Source organism: Aspergillus neoniger (genome assembly GCF_003184625.1).
Source record: "Aspergillus neoniger CBS 115656 unplaced genomic scaffold BO87scaffold_12, whole genome shotgun sequence".
NCBI classification, from domain to species: domain Eukaryota; kingdom Fungi; phylum Ascomycota; class Eurotiomycetes; order Eurotiales; family Aspergillaceae; genus Aspergillus; species Aspergillus neoniger.
In genome coordinates this window covers 1,336-22,356 of record NW_020291140.1, presented here as the reverse complement: position 1 = coordinate 22,356, position 21,021 = coordinate 1,336, and the positions used below count along the sequence as shown (strand labels likewise).

The 21,021-nt window shown below is 38.9% G+C and overlaps 6 protein-coding genes across 6 annotated transcripts; 2 read left to right on the top strand and 4 right to left on the bottom strand.

Moving 5' to 3' along the window:
* Nucleotides 1-2,087: 2,087 nt before the first annotated feature.
* BO87DRAFT_424789 (F-box protein) lies at nt 2,088-2,429 on the bottom strand (the record flags this gene model as incomplete). Its single annotated transcript, XM_025627257.1, has 2 exons — nt 2,088-2,306; nt 2,364-2,429. 2 exons carry the CDS (start codon nt 2,427-2,429, stop codon nt 2,088-2,090), a joined length of 285 nt encoding a protein of 94 aa, XP_025480758.1.
* A 575-nt stretch (nt 2,430-3,004) lies between these two features.
* On the bottom strand, nt 3,005-4,058 carry BO87DRAFT_433825 (ankyrin repeat domain-containing protein; the record flags this gene model as incomplete). Its single annotated transcript, XM_025627682.1, has 4 exons — nt 3,622-4,058; nt 3,498-3,535; nt 3,057-3,425; nt 3,005-3,025 (listed from the first exon to the last, which is right to left on the bottom strand). Exons 1-4 carry the CDS (start codon nt 4,016-4,018, stop codon nt 3,005-3,007), a joined length of 825 nt encoding a protein of 274 aa, XP_025480757.1. The 5' UTR covers nt 4,019-4,058.
* Nucleotides 4,059-4,463: 405 nt separating this feature from the next.
* On the top strand, nt 4,464-5,016 carry BO87DRAFT_395927 (uncharacterized protein; the record flags this gene model as incomplete). Its single annotated transcript, XM_025625215.1, has 2 exons — nt 4,464-4,505; nt 4,537-5,016. The coding sequence occupies 2 exons, from the start codon at nt 4,464-4,466 to the stop codon at nt 5,014-5,016; spliced, it is 522 nt and encodes a 173-aa protein (XP_025480756.1).
* A 1,418-nt stretch (nt 5,017-6,434) lies between these two features.
* On the top strand, nt 6,435-8,469 carry BO87DRAFT_356433 (putative oxidoreductase, FAD-binding; the record flags this gene model as incomplete). Its single annotated transcript, XM_025621371.1, has 2 exons — nt 6,435-6,968; nt 7,029-8,469. The coding sequence occupies exons 1-2, from the start codon at nt 6,466-6,468 to the stop codon at nt 8,467-8,469; spliced, it is 1,944 nt and encodes a 647-aa protein (XP_025480755.1). The 5' UTR covers nt 6,435-6,465.
* Nucleotides 8,470-9,197: 728 nt separating this feature from the next.
* BO87DRAFT_305970 (alpha/beta fold hydrolase) lies at nt 9,198-9,596 on the bottom strand (the record flags this gene model as incomplete). The annotated part of the gene is made up of 1 exon (XM_025619343.1): nt 9,198-9,596. One exon carries the CDS (start codon nt 9,594-9,596, stop codon nt 9,198-9,200), a length of 399 nt encoding a protein of 132 aa, XP_025480754.1.
* Nucleotides 9,597-10,039: 443 nt separating this feature from the next.
* Nucleotides 10,040-12,910, bottom strand: BO87DRAFT_433815 (multicopper oxidase; the record flags this gene model as incomplete). The annotated part of the gene is made up of 6 exons (XM_025627681.1): nt 12,657-12,910; nt 12,120-12,594; nt 11,015-12,044; nt 10,586-10,631; nt 10,236-10,265; nt 10,040-10,113 (listed from the first exon to the last, which is right to left on the bottom strand). Exons 1-6 carry the CDS (start codon nt 12,901-12,903, stop codon nt 10,040-10,042), a joined length of 1,902 nt encoding a protein of 633 aa, XP_025480753.1. The 5' UTR covers nt 12,904-12,910.
* Nucleotides 12,911-21,021: the final 8,111 nt, after the last annotated feature.

Here is a 21,021-nt window from a genome sequence, read left to right as displayed (position 1 = left end):
AATCTACTTGTGATAGACAGATGAACATGATGAGTGCTTCGAAATATATACTTATTATTATTTCAAGAAATCTGTTACCAGATAAATATTCTTCTTTCTATCTAATTGATGTTTTATGCGGGTAATCGATTTACACTGGCAGTATTTTTTATTTCTAGTTAGTAGCTCCTATACTTACACTATATTTAAATTGCATTTCAAGTCCGCTACATGAAAGTATGGATTCCCGTGAATAGAAAGTTAAAGAAGTGATAATAAAGACCATATCATGCTTTAAGCAGTTTCATAATGATGCAAGTATGAATATAAACCTGATGCAGGAATTACAAGAAGGTCTACACTATCACCAGTATAAAGCCACTCCTGCTTGTTCTTATGTTCATCTTTTTCCCTTATACACTCTCCAAGGGTAAGCTTCTGACCAGCAATGGAAACTCCTTCTATTTCTTACTCTGATTGCTATCTGACTGCAGTGGCCAGTACTCCTCTAGAATAACTTTTATTTCTTTAAGTATATGGATGGACCTGATATATCCAATATTATTCTTGTATTATAGCTGCTATGCGACTCGTCCAACCTCTGTATTATCCACTAGCATATCCTAATTGATGTAGAAGTCCTTTCGTGTGACGAGAAATGATTGACTGAGTTGCCGAACTATATGTTCTAGTTCCTGTACAAAGACGTCTCCTATGGCGAGTTTCATGTGCATGTTTTTGATCCTACGTGTCCGCTGATTAAAGAAGATAAGGTTAAAGATCTCTGTGACGAGACGTTCGTCGATGGCGGAGTTGATGAGAATTTCCCGGAGGCACGCAGAATTAGGCAGTTCATTCCTCAGTGGTGTATGTTTAGGATTGCAGTCAAGATCAAGAAAAACGGTATGAAGGCGCGAAAGTTGCCTAAGGGCTTTATAAATTTCATACTCCTTAGTATTACCCTGTGAACGCTGAAGTGGTATATGGAGTTCTTCTAGCTGTGGGCACAAGTTTGCTATTAATCGAACGTGTTTGCTGTTGGAGATGGGATATTTAAGCCCTTCTTGAGGTGTTTGTCGCTGCTTATCGGAGGCCTCAATACTTAGGCCTGCTAATGTGTTGTGGTGGGAGATAATGCGGCTTAAAGAGATGAAGCTCTGCAATCCCCTCAGATACAGAAACTGCAGGGGTCTGAATGCTCGCACAGCAGATATCATGTTTTTAATATCCCATGTAGTATTCTCAGAATCCACGTCCCAGAGGATCTTTATTTGCTTTTTCCAGGGAAGTATATTGATGTAAAGAAGTTCTAAATGGATTATAATCGAGGCGGCTTTGATCAATATTGCTGGCTTGGAATGGACTCCCATGTCAAGAGATCTGAGATTGGAGAGGTTGAGTATGGTCGAGATATTGAGAAGGATGTGCTCATGCGGGTTGTGAGGATTATAGTTGATGAAAGCTAAGGTCTCTATGCTGGTAGTGAATGAGGGTGGTTTTGTATTTAGACTAAATTCCTGCCACTCTTTCTTAACCTTGGTGATGGGGTTTTTATCTCGGCCGTACATATCATGGATCAGCAAGTGTTTAAGATTAGGAGCCATACAGACAAAGCGGAAGGCCTTGTTGTTGTAAACCTAGCCCTGCTTAGCATTCCTGTCTAGTGTATAGACTGCATTTATGGTATGAAGTGCGGGGGACCGCAGGATGTTAAGGTCAAAAGGCTGTTTGAACTTGTTACCAACGCAAGGGTGCGAGTGTTCTAGACCCGGTAGATCAAGGGTTGGAGACTGAGGAGTCTATGTATCCAATCGGCAGGCAGGGTGTAGCTGTTGAAGGGTCTGATAAAGGCAAGTAGGAAACATATTCTGCATGGCGTAGCTGAGTAGCCGAAGACACTTTATTCTTGAAAGGAGGCTAATGATCGGCTCCCAGTCCTGCTGCTGGTAGTAGGAGACAGCTAAGTTGAGGAATCTAAGAGAGAGGCCTCTGGTTTTCAACAATGAGTGCTGGATGAGGGTGTCTGCAGTGGCTCAAGGATTGAAGAGAACAAACTTATTTGCCTAATTATTATTTTGCCAAAGACGCTTGGCTGTTTTAGTCTCCAGCTATGGCTTCTCAACATAAACAAGTTCGAAGGTTCGTGCATACTGTAGGTACTGGCGACCAAGGCCATTGGTGTGAAGCTCAGACATGGCATTGAGAAGATCTGTGTGGTTGAAGAATGTAACTTGAAGATTACGGTAGAGTTCCGCAGCTGCGAGATCATGCCAACCTTGGCATGTTTGACTTAGAGCGGCCAAATCATGCCACGAGTTATTGATGACCTGTTATTCTCTGAGTTTATGTTTGTGTAGTTATCACCATCCCATCCATGCACTTACACACAGGCAAATCAGCTGTTGGACTTCCACGGGTAGGCAATCTAGGGTGGGAATGATGTTTGGCATAGTGACTGAAAAGATGGCAGTGAGACCACATGTTTAGAGAAAGTTGGTTGTGCAGTAGTAAGCAGGGGTACACACAGTGAACCACGGTTTTAAATGCTGCTAGCCAAGATTCTTAGGAAGACTATTAAAGTTTCCCCCACTGACTAAAAGTTGGCTCGCTACTTCTCTGAGATATCCCGGATTGTTAAAAGGAGATGAGAAGCTCTAATTTTTCTGTACGGAATATGAATTTGGTCTTCACCACGGTGAATCTTCCGGAGTTGGTAGAGGCTGTACCACTGAAAATTCGTTTGAAGATCATTATATTGATTTTTAGAGAGGTTTAGAGCATAGCCGTTGAATTAGTATGTATATCTGACTTCTCACTGATTCATATGTTTCCTGGTTTCATGTTCAGATACTATTGGAGAAGTCTCCACTGTCTTGCTGTGTCCCTTCGGCATTAATAGCAATACATGCTCTCTAGATAAACAAGGAGTATGGTATCCTTAGAAAAGTGACTTTATTTGCACTTCCAGCCATGATTTACTGGATCGGTTGTTGAATGAGTGGTTATCAATTAGTCAGGAGCTAATTTATCTAATGATGTGCAAGGACTATTATAATAGGGAATAGCAAGTTGATTACATTGATCCAAGGAGTGCAATTAGGGGTGGTAAACGGGGTTCCGCCGCTTTCACGCCTCTGCAGCACCTCAACCACTGCTTGCTGATTCAATCTAGCAGCCAGCTGAATAGCTGTAAGTCCTCTACTGTCTCTCACATTCTGGTCGGCTCCTTTGCTAAGGAGGTAGTGTACCACATCCACTCTTCTGAGCTCAGATGCCCGGTGCAGAGGTGTTCCCAGTGATATAAAACATAAAACTGAGAAGGTTGGGAGGTCCTTGTGCACAGGAGTGTTCAAAGGCGCTCCCTTTTGAATCAATATTTCCAACACTTCAATAGTGTCAGCATCGCGTTGAACAGCATGATGAAGCAGCTGGCCTGGCTGGATATTCTGGTAATAATCCAATATTAGGCGGATAGTGGAAATGGGGGCTCTTTCCACAGCCTATGAAAGCGGGGAAACGTCTATGGATGTATGTTTATTGGGATCGGCACCATGATCTAAAAGCTAAGATACCATCTCTTCGTTTTCTATAGTAATTCTAGGAGGGATTAATAGGACGTTAAATCGCGGAAGATTGGAGTACGGATGTATCCTAGGATGGGGGGTTGGGTCTCGCATATTGGCTTGTTGATATCCAATCCTTTTTCAATAAGGAAAGCGAGCGTATTCTTGGATCTGTACCTAGTTGTGCTCTGTGCATAGATTGAATGTGTGGGAAATCCATGATCCATGAGTGCCTGCATGAAATCCATGTTGTCTTGTTCTACAGCCTGCTTCATGATAATACTAAAGTCATTTATATGGAAGTTCTCCGACGATGATTCTGCCGAGTTGAGGAGGTCGCGGAATTGTTGGATATCATTAATAAGGTATAGTTCTCTTGCTCTCAGAAGGATGTCCCGAGAGGTCTGGCCTGGAACTTGATAAATCTCACTCCAGGTGGAAGGCGAGGCCGAACTTGAAGTAGGTTGTATGTTCATAACTGTTTGAGGTTGTCAGAGTCTCTGTGAAGAATATATTTATGGAACAGTCGTAAGTAGTTGGAGTTTAGCTCGGGTGGCTGGCGCGCATGGTGCATTTAAACTAATGGCGAGTCACTATACTGAAAGGTGACACAATAGCCGCTGATGTACATCTGCTCACGTGGCCGGCGCTGTATATATAGATTATTCCCGATTTTCCGAGCGCGCAGGGGACATGCGATCCAACTTGTAATCCGCGTCGGAGTATGCCTGGCTACGAATGTAGAAGTTCCACATTGATTGGTCCTACTTGAAGAACACAAGGCATATCCCGGTGATATAGCGTTCTTAGCACTGCGCGAGAGTATAAGTTGGTGGGTTCATAGGTGCTTTTTGGGGAGGGAGTGGTTGTATACTAAGATACCAAAAAGTCCTAATTGGTCCCTTAAGCAGAATATTGAAAATGTCGCAATTAGCCCGTTGGATGCGTGCTCACCCGGCAAACGTGGTTGTTGTGCCGATGAATGCTGTCAGAGTGGTTTCACCATATGAAATGTTTTGCTATCGGCACAGAAGGGCTTGGAGCATGCTCTGCCATTGTAATAGCATCGTCCCGTGGTGCTATTTTTGCTCATATCTCGCCTCGCCCGACAGCATCAGTATCTGACCCATATGCCGGGGACAACAATATTTGTCGGTTGATGGGAGAAGTGACCGCCTTATACATGCGTTACCGCGATGAATACTTTTCCAGCCATACAGATACACTTGCTGTAGGTGCTCTGTATCAGGGTGCGATAGCCCTGCCTGACCAAGTGCAAATTATGCATTCAGCACTTAGTCGCTTGGGGCCGAGTGTGTGGACTTATGATGTACCCGGAAACTACACCAACCCGGGACAAGGAACTGTGCTCGCCATCGGTAACCGCGGGCTCACCTCCCTTGAACTCCCCAACGATGGCCGCGCTCGTATTTACGTTGAGGACCAGCAATATGTTCCGCGGCCGCCGTCCTGATATGGTATGCTGGAATTGTCTTCCCATGGTGATAGATTATCCCGGCCTTTGCAATCCGACCATAATGGCAGTCTGTGACATCATAAGGATATTCCTATCTCTCTCACTATAGTTCCATGCACATACCGCGAAAATAAACACATAGCATTCAAAAGTATTGTATAGCCCAATGTTTTTAGAAGTTATATTAAAGTAGCGTGAAGAGAGGTAGAGTGTATGCTCCCTTCGTCCTGAAGTGTTTACTGTAATAGTATGGCTAACAGCCAGTAAATCTATAGTTGCTCATCACCCAATGCCAAAGTGGTACACGCCCTACTCTTTCGTTGCGAGAATCAGAAGTACCCAGAACAGGAAACACAGTAGCTAGTATCACTATTTCCTCCCTATAAGAGGAAGAGGGGATGTGAGATTGGATGACAAAGAATGTCTATCGGAATCACAAACCTGGCCGCCGATTGAAGACTTACCAACCAGAACAACCCCCAATTATGAAACATTCACTCATGACATCTCCAATGTTACTCCCGATCAGCGGCCCAAACAAATGTTATTCAATGACAGACAGGCCTAGTGCTGCACATAAGTATCTATAGTGCATGCATAGTATAGATCAATTAAGAGGTAGAGCGTTCCAGAAGATAGAGGCACAGCTGCGATCGAGACTGTGTTATCACTAACAGCTGCAACGCTGGTACGGCTTCACCCATGTTCCAATCTGTCACCATTTTACCACTTAGCTACCATGAAACCAGACATAAACGCCTCCTAACGACACGTAGATTCCGATGGGTATCTGCATACGATGAGAGAGATGATGATCTATGATACATGGCGACATTAGCGAATATTTCCTAGAAAGTGCTAGTATTATATATGCAGGATGTGGGCATTGTCATAACTTATAGGGAGGGGTCGTGTATTTTAAAGTATTGTGACGGGAGATACCCCTTTAAGGACTAAGCAGAGACATTCAGTTTTCTCGGGAAAGCCAGTAGAGGCTACCTTACTATGGTGTGCACCGAGCTTAGCAGACCAGAGTGTTGCATACCAAGGCATTTAAAAAATATGCCTTGCATGACCTTTCTCCCCATAGCCTCACCACATATCCGACGCCAACATATAACCGAACAACTCCTGGACACCCCCGGTTGTAAATGCATAGCAATATGGCTCTCCATGAGTAAGACGGCTTGGTGTTGTAAACCTGATGCAAAGGGAACAAGGAATACTCGTATTCGAAGTCACTACGGAAGTCTAGACTTCTGAGAGTTTGTGGCGTATTTGTCATCTCGGATAAAATGACGCGATCAAATCAACTCTGACTTGAATTAATTATTCAAAGAGTTCCGCCCGCACATACCTTTCCTCTCATAGTGCTTCTAAGGATGTAAACTTATAGTAACCTGGATTGAGTACGAGAAAATCTGAGTCAACTGAGACATAAAGGGGATGGCCATCCCCGCCCTCCAAGGCTGGCACCCCGGCGAAGTCGCCATCCAACGCCAACTGGGCTACGCGACCGCCGTATCATCTCATTGGACTGCGGTCGAAAACCAGCTTCGTGAACAACATCAAATATTCCACACCTCGAATTTGCCGTTCATTCCACTCACGACTACCGATGCTGATGGACGGCCCTGGGGTGGAATAGTTGCAGGATCGACGGGAACTGTCGGGTTCGTAGACAGTCCAGGTTTAAAGTCGTTGGTTTTCCGAGCACGATTATGGGAGGGCGATCCAATATTATCGACCCTTCAGGGGTGGACATCATTGAAAGATATCAACAATCACCAAATGGAAGGCAGAATATCGGAAAAGAGGTCATTGACCGCTGGGTTGGGGATCGAATTTCCGACGCGGAGAAGGAATAAGTTTGCGGGGAAAATTTACATGGTAAAGGCGATGTCACACCACGATTATATATTTGAAGTTGAGATTACTGAGGCGCTGGGGTAAGAGGCTCATCCCAACATGGTCAAGGCCAGAACTACCGGTACTAAGGGTAATCACAGCAATTGTCCAAAGTATATAAATGTGCGTCAACTTGACCCGTTCCCGTGGGCGAAACCATACCTCGCTTACCAATCACTGCATATGGCACCAACGGAGAAGCTACCTGCGGAAGTGATTGATATCATAGAATCCGCCGACACGGTCTTTGTGGCAACAATACACAGACCTGACGCTACCTCCGCAGCAATGTTTCCCGCACACGCGGGCATGAACTCTCGTGGCGGCTTACCCGGGTTTCTACGGGTGAAGCCATCGGACCGACGCAGCGTTGTCCTGCCTGATTACTCTGGTAACAGATTCATGAATAGTCTTGGCAATATCGAATCAAGCGGATTAGCAGGGTTTACGATCATCTCTTTCACAACCGGCGACATCCTGTATTTGACCGGTGCGGCAAGGAATTTTGTTGGGCAATCTGCTCTCCAAATTATGTCTAAACACGCAATAATTACTGTTCTTGAAACCACCGGATTTACGCTTGTTCGGAACGCACTACCCGTGAGACAGCGCAATGGGACGGAAGTTGGGCGCAGTCCCTACACACCCAAAGTCAAATATTTGGTCGGAGAACGACATGCAGATGCGACTGGTACACAGGGGCACAAGGCAAAACTAGAAAAGGGGATGCAACCGTCAGATGACCTGGCCGTTATCAGGTTTAATGTAGTCCCTAAGGACGGCATTCAGCCGTTAAGGATCCGACCAGGCCAAGCTATAGTGCTAGATTCCATGGACTGGATTGGTCCACCGCAGTACCAGCATATGGCGGATTCAGCACCTGGGTCGATTAATGATGACCGTGTGCGAACATGGACAGTATCTAGCGCACACGAAGATACCGATGTCACATGGTTTGAATTAACAATGCGGGAGATGATGGGTGGTGTCGTGACAAAAGCTCTGTTTGATGTCTTGAGGAATTCGCCGCCAGATAGATGGGATTATGCTATTCCTCTTGAGGGAGATGTTGTCACAGATATTGTGGGTGTAACAGGGGATTTTGCATTAAATAAAAAGGAGGTCAACCTGCTGCTAATTGCTGGAGGAATCGGGATCACGCCCATTCTAGCCATACTCAAAGCACTGGGTGCACGCGAGAACACCCCACAAGGTGACATTGTGCTTGTGTTATCAACAAGAGAGCCGGATGTCATGCTTACACTCATCGAAATGGCTTTGGATAAGGTTTCATCGGCTGTCAAGGTAAAAATAGATCTATTCACCAGCCACTCTGTTAACCTAAATACCCGAACGCCAAACAAAAGATGTACAAGCATCGCTATATATAAAGGTCGACTTGGACAAGAATACTGGAAAACCAGCGCCACAGACAAAGACGTGTTCATATGTGGACCCAAGGCCTTCGCAGATACTGCTGTGGATGGATTACAGTCCATCAGTGTGCCAAACGAGCTAATTCAGCGGGAGGGATTTTATTAAGCTCTATAAATCGTATCGTCGAAATATGTGTATTCGGACCTGTTGATATGGTATGGAGTCAACTGTATGGGTGGTCTTCAAACAAGACCGAAAGCAATATATCGCGCCCAGTCTAATTACATGTAAAGAGCAATACCTAATACTATTTATGAAGGCGAGTCACTCAAGAAATGATGCCAGTGGAATTATTATATAGGATATCTCCGACAGGTGTTTGAGTGAGGTAGAACTGGTCAAGCTCGCCAGGAAGATCTAGACCTTCCTGACTTCAGCAACGGTAAGGAGTCGACCGCCTACTTGATAATTTTAGAGCTGTAATGGCTTCAATTTCTGCCACAACCTGCCCTTCGAACTGTGCTACAGATGCCGGGGATATACGATTGAGAAAGTGGGGGCTTATACATGAGCGTTTCAGGTCTCTGCAACCATTCTATTACCGCCTAGAACTTGTGGTAGATAAGTAAGGTATATCACCAGTCACGTACAGTAGTATTGTATGACCATGGTGGAACATTATATGTAGATATATGGCTGCAGATAAGCACTGATTCCTCATCGCAAGGTAGCCAAGCAGAGAATACACAGACCTTTCAATCTACAATTTTTTATTATGACAGACTTTGTAAGGTAGTCTGGCTGCTCAGCAAATTCTCTCTCTAGTATCAAACTGTATCTGCCTGACATGAACATTAAACTATTTCATACCCTCCACAATTCCCAATGAGCGGCTACATATATTGACCCAGGAAATCAATAAGCGCAGCATCGACTTCATGGTGGTGCCTATAATTCAAATAATGAGCGCCTCCTTCAACCACTAGTAGCTTGGAATCTGGGCTGTTGGGGAGGAGTTTCATCTCATCCTCGGCGTTCCGGACACTGTATATCGCGTTCTTGGTTCCATAAATTCTTAACACTGGACATTGAATGTCAAAAAGACGGCCATGTAAGCCATCTCTGTCACGAAGGTTAAGTACGCACATGCGTGCGCGCCTGTGACCATCATCACCAGACCAGACCCTCTGGAGCGTTTCAACCCAGAAGTCGTAGTCTTCGCTTGGTATGTCATTGAACCCAGGTTTGAATGTCAGTTCTGCCAATGCATCTGAGGGTTGGAACAATGGCATACACTCAATACATTGTAGATCCTCAATGTTTAGTATTAGGATCTCTTTAACATGTCAGCAGCCCAGCTTAATAAAGCAAGCAGTCTCCGCATCCAAAGAAGTCCCAATTAGAATAATACCAGCGACCTGCTCTTACTTTAGTCACTACTACCTAGTAACGTAACTCCCGGCCGCGCCGGCCACCCGCCCGCACCGGCCACCCCTAGTACACCGCCCTAGAATCATTGTATTACTCATTGCTAATTCACTGCCTTTGATAGAAAGAGTGGTTGCATGTAGAAACGTGTTGGGCGGTATACTGGGTGGCCGGTGCGGGCGGGTGGCCGGCGCGGCCGGAAGTTACGTTAGATCATTATCTCAGGAGTTACTAAGTCAGTGTATAGATTACGAGACACAGTTATATTTTAATAACTTTATCCTCAGCCAAGTAATACTTTGCCAGCTTAATGGCAGTAGGTATCTTCAGAATTACGGGTAATATGGGTCCACACTTCAACATGTTGTTCTGTATCCATGGCTGTATAGATTGATAGTTCAGATTAGGCATTTTCTCTGTACTCTCTAAGATTTCAAATAGGCTGTACTTGTTATGATGGTGAATTGATTGACTTCTTAGATAGAGTTAATCTACTGAAGTACCACGGCCGTGTGTTGCTGTCGCGTATGCGCCTATCTTAATAGTATATTATGTTAGGGTGTATTGAAAGTGAACGAGATGCCTGTAATTATAGGTAATTATAAAACTACTTGATTATCTGGATACTTAGTACTGTATACTACATGAAAAATACAGCTTCAAAAATAGTTATGCGCGCCACAAGCATAGCCTCCTTATAATCAAGAACTTGAAGAATGTAAGGGGCGTGATTCAGTCAAGATATGGTGCTTAACAGGAAGATAAATGTATAACTTTATGAAATATATCTAAAAGTAAATGTACTTAATTACTAACTCTTCCTGTTATTCTAGCTAGATTATAATAATCATACCATTGTTGACAAATTCGCAGGCTTCAAGATATCTCATCAGCAGATTCTAATATATTTATAGAGAGGCGACACAAGGCATTACTCCTACTTTGTGTTTTAGATAATAACTTGCTGTGATAGATACCAAGTAAATTGAATATTGATTTGAAGCTCGTGCCCTGTTCATTATATGTGTATAGTTACCTACAAATAGGGCATTTAGGATATAGTATATATCGAGTCTCAGTGGTTAATAGGTACCCGGGGGATTAAATATTTCTAATCTGTTCCTCCGCATCAATATCAATTAGGCCCCAGCTTGGTAGGTCCTCGGAGGTTCAGAATCACCAAGCCCTATTGATCTCCCCACTATGCCATTCTCCAACCCCCCCCCACTCAGGTACATCAGCTTGAAAGCAATGCGGGTGCTCTGTTTAATGGCAGATTTACATCCTCGGGCACTGTCGGCCATACGTCAATGCCGTCCAGCAAAGCTATATCAAGCCCACCAGCCTGGTGCATAAGAACATGACAATGTAGGAGAAAAGGTCCCGGGTTCTCCACATGATATCGAATAGCGAGCCAAGACCCACCCTCTCGAGAGTTGGGTGTCGGATATGTATCCCTGATCTGCGGTTTCACGAAGTTGAACTTTTCTGGGATATGTTGAACTGCGTCGGCCACGGAGGAGTATGTCCATGGGCCTGTGCCCTCTCCAATCACAAAGAACTTGTTTGAATGCTTATGCAAAGGATGTTGAGGTTCGTCTACTGTGACGTTGAATATGATATCGATCCACGTGTCGTTGTATGTTGGGAGAGTATATTGAACAGGTATTGAACTGATGTTATAGAGCACAGGGGTCGATAGATGCTCTAGTGACAGCGGATAGCTGTCATTTCCCAGTACCCAGCGATATGATGCGTTGTACATATGAATGTTCAGGATATATGTGCGGTCCACGTCCGACGCTGGTGGTATTGGCGGAAATGGGACCAGGTTACTTTCATCCAGGATCGATGTTTCCCGCGAGACAGCCGTCCCTATCTCCGTGATGTATGGCTTTGATATGGAGTTCTGCTCAATCGCGGCTTGGTATGACAACACTGCAGTCCCGTTGATGATCTGATTTGCGTAGCTATTTGCAACCCGAACAGTGTAGTTACCTGCAGCCTGGTCGAGTTTGGCCATGACGGAATACCGGGCCCCAATATGAATCGTCAGTGCATGGACAAGTACCGGCTCCACATATCGACCATCAACTGCGTAAATGTATAGCGGATGTTCATCAACCGAAAATACCAGCGAAGAACTTCCGGCAATGTTTATCAGGTCGTAGCTAACGTACCGCCAGGCAGGATCTATCGAGAACACCTGGGTCTCCCCACCAGCTGGCGTACAGCCTTGGTAATATCCTTGAGGAATATTACTTATGTTGAAGGGAAAGAAACCCAGACGTGATGGGATTGGAGGCAAACAGCTAATAATCACTGAGTCAATATACATAGTCGGGTTGAGTGAGCGGAGAAAACCACCGGCACAATCAGGAACTTACCCCATGTCGGACATATTTCCCCCTTTCAGTAAAGCTTTCAGTTCCGGTCGGGTGAGCTCATTGATTTGCTCCTGCGGTGGGCAGTACGTAGAACCCTTGCCGTTCACGAGTATGGAACTAGCGCAGTAGCTTTCAACTCCAGACTGTTCCTCTATATACCAAATCTCGTCCGAAGTGAAACGCCGCCAATCGGAGAGAATGACCGGCTGGGTATTCTGCTCCGCCTCCCTGAGAAACTCCAACTCCACCTCGTCTGTGGTGATCAGCGAGAATGGCTTCTCGATGTTGTCGGCGGGCTCGATGTAGATGGCGCCATAAAGACCATCGTCTATACGGGCCGCTTCATGAGAGTGGTAAATATAGGTACCGTAGTCGTCCGCTTTCCAGGCGTATAAAAATTGGGTCCCTGGCCCGACAGGTAATTGAGTAAGACCGGGAACTCCGTCAGACCAAGGGGTGCCTTGCTGTCGGATACCTAGAAGGCGAGGAAGTCTGTCAGAACAGAACACTGGAGGAGGGTTTCACAGGACAACTGACCATGGAAATGAATGGTAGTTGAGAAAGGCATATTGTTAGTCACCATGACCTCTACATTATCTCCCTGCTTCAACCGAAGTGGGGGGCCGGGGAACTGGCCGTTAATGAGAACGGCCTTTCGGGTGATCCCAGCAACTTCGAGTTCCTCCCACGTGAGTGTAAGATTATATTCAACCACCCGGCATGATGCCCACTGGAAGAAAATGAATAAACTTGCCAAACCAAACTTCCCGTGAGGTATCCACATGTTGTGACGTTTCGTTATTGTTCCGTCAATTTACCAAATTGTAAGCATCCGACCAGCCATTTATAGTTATAGTCTAGTATATTGACTGCCCCTTTAACGCATTCTAGGTTATCTCTGTCCCCTATAGTATGAAGGATGCGACGCACGTATAAGAATCAGTGCGCTTAGACCAGTCTGTGGAATGCATGATGAACTATGTGCTGATATCAAACAGGCTAACTTGTTTTATCATGGAAGATTCCCGGGCATCTTGTTCGATTTGAATTCCTTCCAGTCGTCTAACATACCCAGTGAGGCCAAGGAATGTCTTTAGCTTCCACGACATCTGTAGGATTTAGAGAGTTGTCAGTTTAAAGCCACTAGACGTCCCTTGTTTGAGCCAAGGTAGAATATGATCACGAGTACACTGGTGGGGAGGAGTGGCCTTCACATATTCTGTTATTGATGTGAGCATAGTCGGTCACTAATTTTATATACGACTGTATCAACCGGTAAATAGAGATAGAGATATCTGCGCACCAAATAGGACAAGAGTCCCTGGATATTTCCTAAAGCAAGGCAGTAGCTATCAGACTCCTTCCTAATGCTGTTTAATATGGGCTATTTTTAGGTACAGTGGATCGGGACCCACCTAGTGCCACAAACCTAAATTTTCCGATATACATACCAGGATTGCCCGGTATTTCTCTCCCCTTTATGTATTTATTTCTGTATGGCAATACTTTATTGCTATGGGGAGTTGGCCGGCCAGAAATTAATATATCTGGCTTCTCCAGAGATTGGAGTATTTGTCTGAGATATGAATAAGCTGTAGCTAAAGTACGCCAAGATTCTCGGCTGTGCCCTTATGGTGACTGCAGTGCCTAAAGATGGACTTGAACCCAGCACCAGACTCCACTCTGTAATATATAATGTATTGTTATCACGGCGTTATTCTCATATCCATCTGCTAGCGGCTGGCAGCATCGTCAAGAAGAGAATGTTTTCTGCGCTGAGATCTTTCCCTTCTAGTTCACTGCTGTGGCTCTCCGTAGCCAAGTATGTTACGTATAAATTGGAACAGGAAAATTGGTGGCTGACCGGTAACACCCTTCTGTAAGGACTTGGAACCCTCGCATCCACTACCTGGAGTAGTAGTTCTACCTGAGTGAAGCTTGGAAGTCATATATATTTTAGCCCATTAGCTCAATATTTCAGACTTTTGCCGATGGTAGAATACGTTTCATATATTACTAGAAAACTTACTTATAAGGTACACTGGAAGCAGATTGTAACGCCATCCCTACTGTATATCTCGAAGCACATATTCCCCCGTAGGCAAGGCTGCATACCGGTATCACATGAAAACACTTATTCTTTGTTTAACCCTTGCTCTCTCCCAGCTATGTAGCCAAGACAGCTAGCCTCATATTTTCCTAGTAGCTATTAGCTCTATACTTCATCATATAATAAACGTTAGCTCTGCGAATAGTAACCTAATTGTAACACTATGCACTCAAAACGCTTCTCATTCCTTTATTTAAGGAACGCAGGTATCCCTGTTACGAGAGCCTCTTTTGTTATTCTTTTATATAATCGGCTGTTATTTCTCCACTTAGAGCCAATATACGTCTCTGGAAGCGTAATTCTTGGACAATAATATTTCAATCCAGCTTGAAGGTACCTAAGCGAATACTGGGATTGCCAGCCTTGCCACTACAGGTGGAGACATATCTAGAAGACAGCTCTTTTGGGATGTCTGTCAAACCATAGAATTGCCTTCCTGTATATGATGACTTAGCTTCACTGGTATATATGCCATTGATTGAATTAATGAGATACCAGACCAATAAAACGTAGTTGATGATTAACCCTGAAATAGAAACGAGAACTGCAATTACTCTAAACTAGAAGACGGCAGACGCTGTTTTTGGCCGTCAATCTGCCACGCCTTCCGCCACTCCGTGCACTTATTGTCCACGCACCGCCAAACACCGATCATCGACCCACCCAAACCTCATTTGTCCGCAGTGCAGTATACCTCCAGGCACACTCTTCTTCTGAGGCCAGTCAAGACTAACTTCCCATACAACGCGCTACGGTCTCCAAAACGCGCGAAAAATGGCACCCTCTCAAGGTATTGTTATAAGCAGTGGCCGCTCGCTTGTACACTCTTTTGTCCCTTCAATACTACATGCAGAAGTCTTGGATTCCCCTACTGGTTTCCCTAAACCACGTCCAAGCATTCAGTGCCACAGGGACCTGAAGTAGGAGGACTATCTCAAAAAATATTTAGCCGTTCACTGCATTGAATCCTACCACGGCTCGCCGGTGACCAAAGACAGTCAACCAACAGCAAATCTTCCGGAAGAGAGAGCACCGACGACGGTCAATATAATACTAACCTGACAAAGCCTGAAGACGAGAGCTAGCAAGACAGGGTTATCAGTAATACAGCACTTCTCTTTACGGATAATGAGCAAAAGCCTTTCGTACTCGGCTACTTTTCGCCTCAACACACCCAACTGCCTCTGTTCTCGAATGCGTTTGATGAGAGAATATTTGCAGTGTAATTCTAAATTCGAACATCGTGTGCAGGTAGGTTTAGTTCCATCACACTTCGCTTTATGCTGTCGACAGGGTTCGCACGCTCGTGTTGTGCGCCGGCCTTGTGAACGGCCCCAGGTTTTGGTGGCTCGAGGGATCGGCACTCTGAAGGAAGGCGTCGGAATATCACACAACGAGGGAAATGTTGACACAGCATAAAACGAATTTGGTTCACCATGGGTCTCACGTACCGTATGAGGTGTGGAGCTGAGGTTGTAATGGAATTAGCCTGGATCCATATGCGTTGAAAATGGCGGCCATACCCACCCTGCACTAGAAAGTCGCTCGCGAACCTGAGGTTCGCTACTGATTAGCAGATGATCATGGGTGACCGATTTCCATGAATAATTTCCAAATGTATCATTCATTGCTACAAACGGCCACGGGCTAAAGCCTGGATAATTAAAGAAAACCAGGGCCTAGATAATCCTCAAAGTCCTAAGTCGTCTTGTGTCCGCGTTTCATACTAGCGTAACTCCGTTCTACTACCCCGCTAATTACCCAGTTTGAGCGGGGGGCATTCCGTTCACCTTGAACCAAAAAACCTATAGTGGTGGCGGGATTGCGGCCCGAATCAACCTACATGCATTAAACCATCTGGTGAATTGCCCAGGTGTATGTATGACTTTCGTTGACAGCTAGCATTTCAAGTCTACTAACACCTAAAATATGCACTTATCACGATTTATAAATTTGCTTACTGAATAAAGGGATGAAGTCTTCAAGACTTACATTAACTATGATTGATAGGATTATGTTGACTAATCCGGGATACGTTAACGTAATCGGACACCGAAGCGGCGCGACACCGAGCCGGCGCGGCAACCCTCAACACTTCAAACAAGCCGCCGCTCTGCCTACTAAAGTATAATAATTGATTCAAATTAAAGTAATTCAACACTAATTAAATGAATTATATATAAAGAAACTAGATATTAACTTTATCAGGATATTTAAGATAATTATGGCCTTCTCTATTACAATTAGAGTGGTTAACGGCCAGGGTAGGGTAGGTTAATGGAAAAATTTATACCTGCTGTCAGGTTAATAGTTAGGTATAAGATTTCCTTATATCTAACTGCGGAACAGCTAAAAATAGAACAGTTAATTATTTTAACTATTCTTAGTACTAAGATCTACTTATTATATTTTTTTAAATCTTAGCACGGGTAAAGTATATTCAGGTTAATAACTATTTATTCTAATTATTTATATTTTTACTAATAACCAACGCAAGATTAATTTTCTTGATTTTAAAAATAGTCAGAAGAAAGAAAACAGTATACTTTATTCTATTCTTATTTATTTAATCTAATATTATCTCAGATGGTGGTAATAATTAAGTTTATAAAAAAAATTACTCTTATAATATAAAATAATAGTAAATATATATATTTATAGCTTTATTTTAGTTATATATTATTAATAAATTATTAATATTCTCTAAATTATTCTCCCAGGCTGGTAAATCTCTCTGAAAATTATTCTATATAATAATAAATAGATTTATTATTTTTTTTATATATTTAAAATACCGTCCAAGCATTCATAATAAGTCTAAAAATTGTAAATTATCTATATTATTTAATTATAATATTCTATGTGATTTTGCCTATTTAATTTATCTGGAAATCTATATTTCTTATAATTTATTAATTATAAATATAAAGATTCAAGCAGTATTTTCTAAATAAGATCTATAAAAAACTTTTACAGACTTTATTAATAATATTATTATAATAATTATAGAATATCTTTATAAAACTTCTTTTTATATTACTTGATTAAATCTGATTATTTATTATATCAGAGATATTCTATATAATAATTACTGGATACTGCAAATTCTCATCTGTAAATAAGATTAAAAAATATCTTTAATAAAAACTTATTATTATTAGATATTTCTAATATATATAAATATAATAGATTATATTTATATTAATACATGTTTAGAAGTAAAATAATATTATATTAATTAAATATTTTTTATTCTTTATTTTCTTTGATTTCTTGTACAGATGGATAGTCTATTATAAATTAATTATAATTATTAAATCTATTCTCAGAGAATATTATTAAATTCTTTTTTTTTTATTTTACAGATCTTTATAAATCATGATAATAGCTGGATAAAAAGTAGCTTTTTAATTTATATTATCTTTTTTCTTTTAAATCTTGATATTAAGTATATTATAAAATATTAAAAAATTATCTTATATCCAGCTCTTCTAGAAAAGACTTTTATCTTTTATAATTAATAGAAAATAACTACTTTTAGCCAGACTTATATACAAGATTAAAAGTCATTTTTTTATTTTAATTAAAAAAAAACAGTAACAGTATAGACTTATTTTCAAGAAAATATATTATTTTCTAATAATATCTCTTATATTTTCTATATTATATATTTATATATTCTATAGTATCTAGTAATTAATAATTCTAGGACTAGTTCTATAAGCTACTATCTTTATAAAAATTATAAAAAATAAATATTCTAATATATTTTTAAATAAATTATTAAATAGATATTGGAGAAAGGATTATCACAGATATATAATTATTAATAATATTTCTATAAATAGATTCTCTAGTAAATTATTATTATTAATATCTATTATATTATCTCTAGACTCTCACTGCTTATAATAAAAGAAACTTTTTTAATTAAATATTATACTTTTTTATTACTTACTACCTGCTGTTTTATACTATTAAATATATTTAATTTAAATAAATAATTAATTTTACTATTTTAATATTCTCTTGAATATCTATTTTTTTTATCAGATATAGATTAAAAAGTATTTTTTAAAGCTATTAGAGAAGATATATATTTAATTATTATTAAAATTTCCAGACAGCGGGCATATATTAATTATAATTAATTATTAAACTAATTTAGATTAAAAAATATTTCTTATTTTAACTGGATACTTTCTAACAGAGAATATAGATTACTATAAGATTTTATTAGACTTTTAACCAGTGTCTGGATTCTATACTAGTAAGAATCTAGTTAAGATTATTTTAAAGATTCTATAAAAACATTATTTTATTTACTGGCTATTAGATATGATTACTGATAATACTAGTAATAATAATATTATATTTAATATTATTATATTAGAACTCTGGGCTTAAGTCAGCCAGAATATTTATTTTTATAATATTTTAATAAACTCTAATTTTTTTTAAAAATTATTTAAAGCTAGCATTATATCTTCTATCTAGCTCATATTATTTAATTTTTTATTAATATCTTTTTTTAAAAACTCTAAATTAAGACTGCTAATGAAGCTGTTGAATATATATAAAAAAATAATAATAAGAAATTAAAGATCTTTTCTAGTATCTTCTAGATAATTAAAAAGATATATAATAAGAGTTATCTATAAAAGACTTTTATAGAATTCTCTAGAAGTTATTTATAAAAGTTTTATATACTTTATCTTATAGTTTATAGGAGTTTTTTTTAACTAGAGTCTTAATTAATTCTGACTCCAGAAGTCCTTTTTAACTAGAGCTGAGTCTTGATTCTAGCTTCAGTTAAAAAAGATTTTTAAAGTCAGAATCAAGATTTAGTTCTAGTTAAAAAGAGCTTTCATAAACTATAAGATAAAGTATATAAGACTTTTATAAATAATTTCTAGAGTATTTTATATAAGACTTTTACAGATAATTTCTATATTTTATTTATTATTTTTTATTTATTTCTCTGATTCTTGATTATAGATTCAGAAGATTATATATTTTATAAATATAAATTTTTAATACTGGAAGAAATTTTAGCTTACTCAGTAATTAAAGTCTGCTTCAGTATATTATCTTTTTTTAACTATAAAATCTAATAGAACTTAATCTATCTTATACTTTATTATATAATTAAATTATATCCAGTTATTAAAAGCTTTATCTAATACTGGGATTATAATAATATTAATTATCTTTATTTTATTTTAATAGAATAAAAGCAGGTAAAATATTTATTCAAATTCTTATATTCTTTTTTTCTCTTTATCTTCTGCTTATTAGAGAATAGTAAGTTTATAATTTATAAAATCTATAATATCTATAATAATCTCTTTAATTATCTTAATTAATCTATTAATTAGCTAGCACGGAAGCAGATACCCTAAAAGAAAAAAATCTTTTAAAATCTAGAAAATATATATTAAAAGTTTTATAAGTATTATTACTAGATCTATTAGACTAAAGATTATATTTATATAATTATAACAGTTCTAGATCTTATATTAAAACTTAAAAAATTCAAGAAGAATGCCTGGCTAGATAATAATATTAATTAATATTTTAAATACTAAATTATCTTTGAAAAAATTTTTTATTTTTACTACGAGCAGAATTCTGTTATTAATATATTATTTATAGTCTTTAATATATTCTTAAATCTGGATAAGATCTTTTATAATATCTTAAAGTATCAGAAGCTCTTATCTTTTATAATAACTTTTAAGAAACTTAAGATTTATCTTGATATTAAAGATATATAAATTATTAAAGATTAGAATAATAAATCAATTATATTAAAAGTTATACTTATATTAATAGTTATTTAAGAATTACTAGATATTCTGATATTCTTATCTACTAGAAGTCTTATTATAATTAATTTTCTATTTTTTATTATATAACTAGAGACTTCTTAACTATTTTAACTAATAATATTAATATTAAATATCTCTTTAATAATTCTTAGAATATTTATTATTATTACTAGAGCTGCCTGTATCCTAAGATTATTAAAGCTTTTATATTTTAAATATATATTAATTATTTTATTATTATTAAGAAATATTAAAATATTCTTAATAATCTTTCTCCAGATTCTATTATATTTATAATTAAGAATTAAGAAGATAATAAGCTAATAATAATTTTTTATATTAGTAAAAATAAGAATATAGATAATCTTAATAATAATTCTAAAAATAAAATATTATTAAAAAGAGAAGATCTAGTTTTTCTTTAGTCTAGTAATATTATATATATCCAGATATAGATAAATACTTAAACTGTATAATCTCTTTGCTATTATAACTATTAATTAAAATAATATAAAAAATAATTTAAGAAATAATTAATATATTTTTCTCTAATAATCTAATTTAATTATATTTAAATTTCTAGTATTATCTGTAAAAGTCTAATATAGGAGTGACTAGGCTACTGGCTGCTAGTTAAAAAATTATATTATTATTAATTAATAACTAATCTAATACCTGTTTTAATAATACAGTAATTAAAAATATATTATTACTAGTATATTATTTTTATAAAGACTCTGTATAAATTATTAATTAATCTATAATTATTAATCTTCTAAATATATCTGATCTTTCTAACTGGTAGTTAAGATTAGTTAAAGTAATCTCTTAATTATAACATACTCTTAACTGTATAATTAAAAGAATTCTTATACCTTAACCTAACCATCAGGTTACAGTTAAGGTTAGGTTAAGGTATAACGGTCAGGTATAACCACTCTAGTAATCAGTAGTCTAGTTA